Here is an 8937-nt window from a genome sequence, read left to right on the forward strand (position 1 = left end):
GATAATTGGGATGGGAGTGTCAGAGACAGTGCGATTGGCACAGGACAGAGCGGAGTTTAGGGCTGTTGTACATAGGGTCGCTATGAGTCGCAGGCGACTCAACGGCACATAACAACAACAACAATGTAAAACTGCTCTTCTGAGGCAGTTAATTATGGCAGTGGTAGCTAAGCACCATCTAGTTCTTCTGGTGTCAGGCAAGGTTATTTAATGAGGTTCCTGTGGTTCATTATTGGTGTGGCTTAATTGTTTCCTTGAATCTTTGATTTGCTGCAATTTTTTTAGCTCACTAATTGTACCTTTTCTTGCAGGCTTTCAGATCCCAGATGCTCCTCCTCAAAGTAGGATGTAGAACATTGTCTTTACAAACTATACTATACCCCATAGGCCTAGATGTTCCTACGGTCTTAAACCCAGTGACTGAGTTCTTCCAGGCATTGATTAGAGCTAAGAAGTTTGTACAGCTTTACCTCTGTATGCAAGTATTTAGAAATACAGAAATATCCTCTGCCAAACCTATATATGCTCATGGGTGGATTCCCATATGCCATGTTATATTTGTTGAGCTTACATATCTACGTATGGATCCACATGTAAATTACTGGGTTTTGCTGTTGGTATGGGTCTGAGTATGCAGTAATATTACTTATTGTTGTTGCTTTTAACTTTTACCTGCCTTCCAGTGTCTTCCTTTGCCTTGGTCACATTGTATTGATCTCCCTCTTATTGTGTATTGCCTTTCTCTTTACTTAGATTAATAAATGCCTGCTGCTGGCATAGTGTTTAACCTCTAGGGCTGCTAACCAAAAGATTGGTGGTTTGAATCCACCAGCTACTCTGAGTGAGTAAGGTAGGCAAAATAAATTCTATAATAAAGTTGGTTGTTGTTATGTGCTGTTGAGTCGCCTGCGACTCATAGTGACACTATGTACAACAATCCTAAACCCTGCTCTATCCTGTTCCAATCTCACTTTCTCCGACACACCTACCCCCATTACCCTAATCACTGAATCAATCCATCCCATTGAGGGTCTTCCTTTCCTGCACTGTCACTCCACCCTCCCAAGCATGACGTCCCTCTTCAAGGACTGATCCCTCCTTGCAACATGTCCAGAGTGTGTCAGATGAAGCTTTAGAATCCTTGCCTCCAAGGAACAGCCTGGTTTAGCCCTCTCCTGGATGAACCTGTTTGTTTTCTTAGCAGTCCATGATATATTCAGTACTCCTCTCCAACAGCACAGCTCAGAGGCATCAGTTCTCCTCCTATCCTCCCTAGTCATTGTCCAGCATAGCAAGTGATTGCAAAGACCATGATCTGTATCAGGCACACCTTAGTCTCCAGAGTGACACCATTGCTCTTCAGTACTTTAAGGAGATCCCTGACAACAGACTTTCCCATCACAATACGTCTTTTAATTTCCTGGCTGCTGGTGTTAATAGTGTTGACTGTGGAGCCAAGCAAACTAAAGCTGTGAACAGTCTCAGTCTCTTCATCTCTTGCTGATGCTGCCAATTGGTCCAGTGGTGAGAATCTTTGTCTTGCTTGAGTTACAATCCATATTGAAGGCTGCAGTCCTTGACCTTCTGCAGCAAGCGCTTCAGGTCCTCTTAAGTTTCAGCAAGTAGGGTTGTATCATCTGCATAATGCAGATTGTTGATGAATCTTCCACCAATCCTGATGACACATTTCTCATACAGCCCAGCCTCCCGTATAATCTGTTCTGCATATTAGTTGAAAAGGTATGGAGATAGGACACATCCCTGGCATACACCACATCCCTGGCGTACACCCTTCCAGTTTCGAAGCATGCAGTGTTTCCTTGTTCTGTTCTCTCAACTGCCTCCTGGTCTAAGTATAGGTTTTGCATTAGTATGATCAAGTGTTCTGGGATTCCCATTCTTCTTAGAGTCAGCCACAGTTTGTTATGATCCACACAGTCAGATGCCTTTACATAATCATTGAAACACAGATAGACATTTCTGTGGTACTCTACTTTCAGCCAAGATCCACCTAAAGTTAGCTAGAATATCCCTTGTACCATGACCCCTTCGAAACCCAGCCTGCACTTTTGGCAGTTCTCTGTTGATATGCTGGTCTGGTCGTTTTTGGATAATCGTCAGTAGAATCTTACATATAGGCAAAATAAATCCTGTAAAGATTTATAGTTTTAGAAACCCAATAGAGGGTTGCGTAAGTTAGAAGGGCTTGTGGCTTGGCTCTTTTGTCAACAATATTCTCTTCCTCTGCCTTCCATTCCTGTTGTTATGTGCCATTGAGTCAAATATGACTGGATACTATCCCGTCCCTGGTACTCAGTAAAGATTATCTATGAGCTTCTATGTATAAACTTTTCCTAATTCTTGTAATAAGTGTTTTTACAAAACTTGTCCTTTTGTGATTGACTTAATTTCATTCCATATAACGTCCTCTAGGTTCATCTTTTTTGTGTGATTTTTTTATAGATTCATTATTGTTCTTTAACATTGCATAGTATTCCTTTGTGTGTGGATTTATTTTAGTCATCTAATGATGGGCACTTAGATTGTTTTCATTTTTTCCTGTTGGAAAAGTACCGCTTTGATGAACATGAGTATATATCTGTATCTACTTAAGACACTGCTCTGTTGCAGGGAAGGAGATTGCCTGTCCTTCTCCCTTTGCCTCCCCAGGCCACCAGAGCTATGAACATATCTGAAGCCCCGTGCCATTCTCTTAATCTGTGACACACTCAAACCCATTGCTGCAGTCATTGTGTCAGTCCACCTGGCTGAGGGTCATCTTCTCGTTTGCCATCCCTCTACCTTCCTAAGGGTGATGTCCCTTTCCAAGGAATAGCTTCTTCTAGCAATATGCCCGAAGTATGTGAGGCAGAGTTTATCACCTTTGCCTCCAAGGAGCACTTTGGCTGCACCCTTTCTAAGACCTATCTGTTTGGCACTGCCTGGGATATTTAGTACTCTTCCCTAGCACCACAATTCAAAAGCATTGCTGCTTCTTCTGTTATTCATTGTCCAGGTTGGATAATGTAGTGATCCGTTTTAAGAAAGCATCATGTCATTTTCCACAGCATTTGTACCATTTTGTAGTCTCACCTGCAGTGTATTCTGATCTCCCAGCACACAGCAGCGTTTGTTATTTTTGGGTTTTTTGTTCTTGATTTTAAATCACTGCTATTATGAGGTGCTATCTCATTGTTTTGATTTGCATCTCTGATGGCTTGTGATAGGAAGTGTATCTTCATGGGTTTCTTGGTTACCTGAAATGTCTTTTTTGGTAAATTGTCTATTCATGCTTTTGCCTAATTTGTAATTTGGTTATCTTTTTATTGAAGTTTCTGACCTTTTCTAGAAATTTTAGAGAGTGGACCTTTGTCAGATGTGTTATTGCTAAAAATTTTCCCCTTTTCTAGGTTCTCTTTGAAGAAGTCCTGTCATGTGCCAATATTTTATTTTTAGATTAATGGTTTTGGGGTGGGTTGGTTTGTGTATTTTTTACCCCTAGTTACCTCGCCCCTTCCTTTCCAGGTTTTTCTGCTTCAGTAGGAAAAAATGATTTTCACTTTCTTGTAGGTGCTACAAGCCATGTCTGGGTCATGGAATCAACCTCTTAAATTAGCCATGGTAGTTAAAGGGATGCTTTGAGACAGCTAATTGGAAGAGGAATAGACGTTAGCAGTGTGTGATGACATACAGGGTTTGGAGTATAACGATCCTTGCATGCTCCCTCCCTCCTCATTTTTTAGTGTATGATTGGACCTACATTAGGAAACAGCTCTATCCCTTTATTGACCCAGCAGCCTCACTGGGATTTGCATTAGAAAGAAGCTTTTAGTCAGTCAGTTGAAACTTAACTTTGGGAATGGAAATGATATTCTTTTGTTTTTCCTTTTTCTACTTTCCCATCTGTACTCATTATTTATTTTTTGCTTTCTTTCATACATTTCCTTGCTTTTTCCGAGTACTTTCGATTTCCATTTTGTTATTTTTCCCTCCATTTTTAATCTCTTCTATTTTATTTGCATCTCTTCCCTCTATTTCCATGTTTAACTGTGGGAGTGGGCAGTACGGTTATGAATCCTGAATCTCTTTGTTTTTAAAAGTCTTGACACGTGGACCTCCTAGATGTTGGTTATTAGTGCGCCTTGCCCCACCTCATGTGTTGGCTAATTCGTGTTTCTTTGTGATTCTCTGCCACTGTAAATGTGAAATTTAATTGGAGAATTAGAAAGTGTTCAATTATATTATCTTGGTTTTCTTTTTTAGCTGGTTGAGTGTCATCTGTTGCTCCCCATTGATGTCACGATGACTAAGCTGGGATTTCTACGGTTGTCCTATGAGAAGCAGGACACACTTCTGAAGCTTCTCATTCTGTCAATGGCTGCTGTGTTATGTGAGTGTGTACTTAGGCCTCTTTCTATTTGGGAATAGAGAAAAGGTTTAATTTGCTGAGAAGGATCTTTTAAAAAAATTCCGTGTTCTTTTTTTTTTTTAACAGATTGTTATACTTTCTTTTCATCATTCCTCATCAATATAATTTTATGAAGGCAAAATAAAAGCAGCACAGGAAATGTAAAAGTCAGCGCTAGTGATCACCTGGAAGAGGCTGGGAGGCATTATTATATATAATTTTTATTATATTAGCTGTGCTAATATTATTTTCTTAAGAGCTGAGAGAAGTACTGAGGACCCTTGGATATTGAATATTACAAAGAATTATTGTACTCAATTTAGGAATCTACTTTGTTGTTGTTATTGAGTTGAAACTAACTCCTATGTGACACTTCAGTGGACTTTTTAGAGGCTGTAAATTGCATGGTAGGTGATTGTCTGTTTTTTTTCCCTGTGGAGCAGCTAGTGGATTTGAACCGTTTGCCTTCAGGTTGGCAGCACAGCTCCTTACCACTAGGCTACCAGAGCTCCCTCAAGAACTTGCCATAGTATTTTTGAGACCTTACTCTTTTTTTTAAGATTCCTGCCTCTTCAGGGATCATAATTATATTTATGCTTGTCTTACATCTTAGCTTGTTTCATGGGCAAGGATAATTTCAGGGGAGAGTAGTCATTATAAATATAAGATGACCATGTAGTTGAGTGAAGTGTTAGTGGGAGAATGTAATGCTCTAGGCTTTGTGTGAGTAGTTAAATGTAGACATAATTGATGTTGTTGTTAAGTGCCATTAAGTCGTAGAAGACTCATAGCGACACTATGAATGAAAGACCTGAACACTTGTTTAACTTTCATCATTTCTCTAAGTTCATAGAGTTTCCAGAGACAAACTATTCCAGAAATGGATGCCACTCCTGCTTCCAAACTTGTTTTAATCAGGGAGCTCCACCAAACACTGTACACCATGGGTAACCATTACTGTATTTGACACATCAGTGTCACAGTGTTTAGCATCACAAAAACCACAAGTTACCTTTGAACAGCAAATTGAAAGACCAGTGCTTTCAGACATCATTGATAGGAGAATGTAAATTTCTTTTATTTCTTCCATGTGGGAAGGGGTAGATACATACTTTTTATTCAGTGATCATTTTATATTTCCAGTGACCCTTTGTTCTTTGTTCCATCATGACGCATGATCACTAAAATATAAATTTTCTGTTTTTTCCAGCTTTCTCCACTCGTCTGTTTGCTGTCCTAAGATTTGAAAGTGTTATCCATGAGTTTGACCCGTGAGTACCTTAAATTGGGCTGCTGTCATTTCCTTTGGAGGCATTAAAGTGCATGGGTTTCAGATTGAAAGGTTTATTAGTTCTCAGTGATGAAGATGTGCTTTCAGAAAACTTTTTTAAATTTTTTTTTTTTAATTTGAGATGGTTTTCCTCTTGGAAATATTTCTGTTGGAATAGACCAAGTGAGTCTCCCAGACTCATAAAACCTGTGAGAGGCACTGGTGGCATGTCTGGTCACTCAGGACTTGGACTGGATAAAGGAGGACTGGTTTCTGCACTTGATCAGGGCACTGAGCAGAAGGAACCTGTTGTGTATTTAAAACTCAAAAGAAAACCCACAAATCATGAACATAAGGTACCTGTCATGCTTTTTAGTTGTTTTTTAACCACTGAACAATTTATATGATAGAAAACACTTAATTATGCTCATGTAAAACTTAGACCAGGAGACCATTGTCTGAATAGAGCAAAGGAGTGCTACATCATTTAAAATGAAGAAAGGTTTATATCAGGGCTATATTCTCTCTCCATACCAATTCAGTCTGTTGCAGAGCAGATCATGCTTGAAACGGGACTCTATGAAGAAGAATGTGGCATCAGATTTGGAGAACGAATCACTTGCCACCTGGCAGTATGCAAATGACAGCTTTGCTTGATGAAAGCGAGGAGTACCTGAGATGTTTATTGCAGGTCACAAACTACAGCTCCTTCTGTATGAGTTACATCTCAACATCAAAAAACAGAAATCCTCACCACCGGGCAAATAAGCAACGTCATAATAGGTGGAGGAAAGATGGAAGTGGGTAACAGTTTCATTCTGCCAGAGTTCACAATAAATAGCCTTGGCAACAGGAGTAAAGAAATTAAAAAAAAAACCCCTGGTGGCCTAGTGACAAGAAGCTGCACTGCAATCCCAAGGCATGCAGTTCAAATCCACCAGATGCTTCACTGGGGGAGGAGAGGTAATCTCCTGTGCTAGTTGGATCTGATTCCATGGTATACAACAAGGAAAAAAGAAATAAAAAACCATGTACCATTGGGGAAGTCTGTGGCCAGGCACCTCCCCAAAGTACTGAAGGACAACCACATCATTTGACGATAAAAGGTGCACCTGATCCAGACCATGGTCTTCTCAGTTGCTTCCCATGCGTTAAAAAGCCGGGCATTGATTTAAGGATGACAGTAGAATAGTCAATGCCTTTGAGTTACAGTGCTGTAGAAGAGTGCTGAATATCCTAGGTACTACCAAACAAACAAATGAATATATCTTGGAGAAGCTGAAGCCAGGGTGCTTCTTAGAGGGAAGAAGGATAAAACTCTGCCTCCCATACTTTGGGCACATGGTTAGGAGAGGCCAGTCCTTGGAAGAGTGGACATCATGCTTGGAAAGGTGGAGGGTCAGTGAAAGAGAGGAAGATCCTCAAGGAGATGGATTGACACAGTGTTTGGAGCAGTGAGTTTGAAAATAGCAGGGATGATGAGGATGGTGCAGGACAGGACAGGGTTCAGGTCTGCTGCTCACAGGGTCCTTGTGAGTTGTGGTCAGCTTGATGGTACAACAATGTTTAGGTTTTCAGGCATCAAGGAAAATTTATAAAGATACACATTTGAGTGGAGATTGTGGTTTTTTGATAAAAAGATAATGATATTAAATAAATTCATCAAAACCCTTAGCAGTATAAAAAACTTGTTGCCATTAAGTCAGAACGGACTCAAACCCATGACCCTCCAGTGGGTTTTCAAAGGCTGTAAATTGCATGGGGAGAGTGCCCATCTTTCTTCCGTAGAACAGCTCATGGATCCAAACTGCCTGCCTTTGGGTTCGCAGCACAACTCCTTACTTCCTAGGCCACCAGGGTTCCCCTACTGGTATAATAGCTACATGTACTGAGCAATTAGTTTGTATCAAGCTCTCTCCCCACTTTTAAAGATTGTCTCAAAATCTTTACAACCTTATGAGACAGGCACTCTAGAAGGCTTTTTTTACAAATGAGTAGACTGAGACACAGGGATTAAGTTAATTCATCTAAGATTAACACCTTCAGTAAGCAGAAGAGCAGAGATTTGAATCTGATTATCTGACTTCAGAAATAATCTCTTAACCACTTTGTTATGTTACCTAAAGTTTGACTTAATGAAAAATTGGAGAGCCAGAATTATTTTAAAAATTATGCCAAAGTATATATAATAAAACGCTTATTATTTCAAGTGTTCAGAATGGCAAGTTCTTGAAGTATCATGCTATTTTAAAATAGTATGTCCACTTTATGGTTAAATGCTCAATACTTAAACATATATGTAAACTTGTTTATGTTGACATTTGGAAGCACTTTGGAGTATTCATTTTGAGGTCTCCAAAACCAATTTCTATTTTACTCATGAATGGGGAAATTTATTCCATCTTATTTCTTTGCTACCAGATTATCCACATATCTGTACTGGACGAGAGGTAGATGGTCTGCGACAGCAAGACTATCTGTGGTCATAGAGGCTAGTGGTGCTGGGATTAAACAGTCAGCTGCTAATTGAAAAGTTGGCAGTTCAGACGCACCATCCACCCAAATGGAGAAGGACGTGGCGCCTGCAGTCTCAGAAACCCTGGGGAGGTTCTGCTGTGTTCTGTGGTGTTGCAGTGAGTGGGAGTTGACTGGTGACAGGTTTGATTTGGTTTTAGTAGCCACAGAGCTAAAAGACTATGAAAGTCATAGTTTAACACTTCAGTTTGCAGAGAAGGAAATGGAACCGAAGCCCAGTGTGTCAGTGAGTTGCTCAGGGTTTGGTGACATCTGTACTCTACATCTCCAGTCCTTAGTTCAGAACTTTTTCCACTAACTTTGACTTCTTCTTTGTCATTCATCCACTCCTGCCATTAGCGAAAGGACCATGACTCACATTAACTGCTTATTACCATTACTCCATCTGTCTCTCTGGACAGTTACCACGATATATGTCACTGACAGTCAGAAGGACAGGGATTTATGCTGTCTGCTACTTAAGTGTTTTTGGCCTTAAAATTTGCCTGACCAAGAGGCAAATGTGGTTGGGAACTGGGCAGGAAAGGAATATAACTAGTCATACTTATCTCTCTGGTAGTTAAACTATCCTGAGCTTAAGACCTTTTTAATGATTTTTTTAACCCCTTCATTTCTCATTTTCTTAACAAATAAGAAATTAAAGAGAAAGGGTTACACAGATTTAGGCCTAAACAACTGTCTTGGCATGTATAAATCTAAGTGTTTTATCTCAGATTTTTTTTTT

The 8937-nt window shown here is 39.9% G+C and overlaps 1 protein-coding gene across 1 annotated transcript in view; it reads left to right on the forward strand.

The window, feature by feature from the left end:
* The first annotated feature begins 4272 nt into the window (after window positions 1-4272).
* STT3A (STT3A, subunit of the oligosaccharyltransferase complex (catalytic)) overlaps window positions 4273-8937 on the forward strand; it is a 25336-nt gene continuing 20671 nt past the window's right edge. The window contains exons 1-2 of the mRNA XM_006892812.1: window positions 4273-4390; window positions 5619-5679. Coding sequence (XP_006892874.1) covers window positions 4303-4390; window positions 5619-5679 — 149 coding nt within the window. The 5' untranslated portion in view covers window positions 4273-4302. The remainder of the gene's footprint in view (window positions 4391-5618; window positions 5680-8937) is intronic.

Source organism: Elephantulus edwardii, unplaced genomic scaffold (assembly GCF_000299155.1).
Source record: "Elephantulus edwardii isolate Elephantulus edwardi_28Jun2011 unplaced genomic scaffold, EleEdw1.0 scaffold00120, whole genome shotgun sequence".
Lineage (NCBI taxonomy): Eukaryota > Metazoa > Chordata > Mammalia > Macroscelidea > Macroscelididae > Elephantulus > Elephantulus edwardii.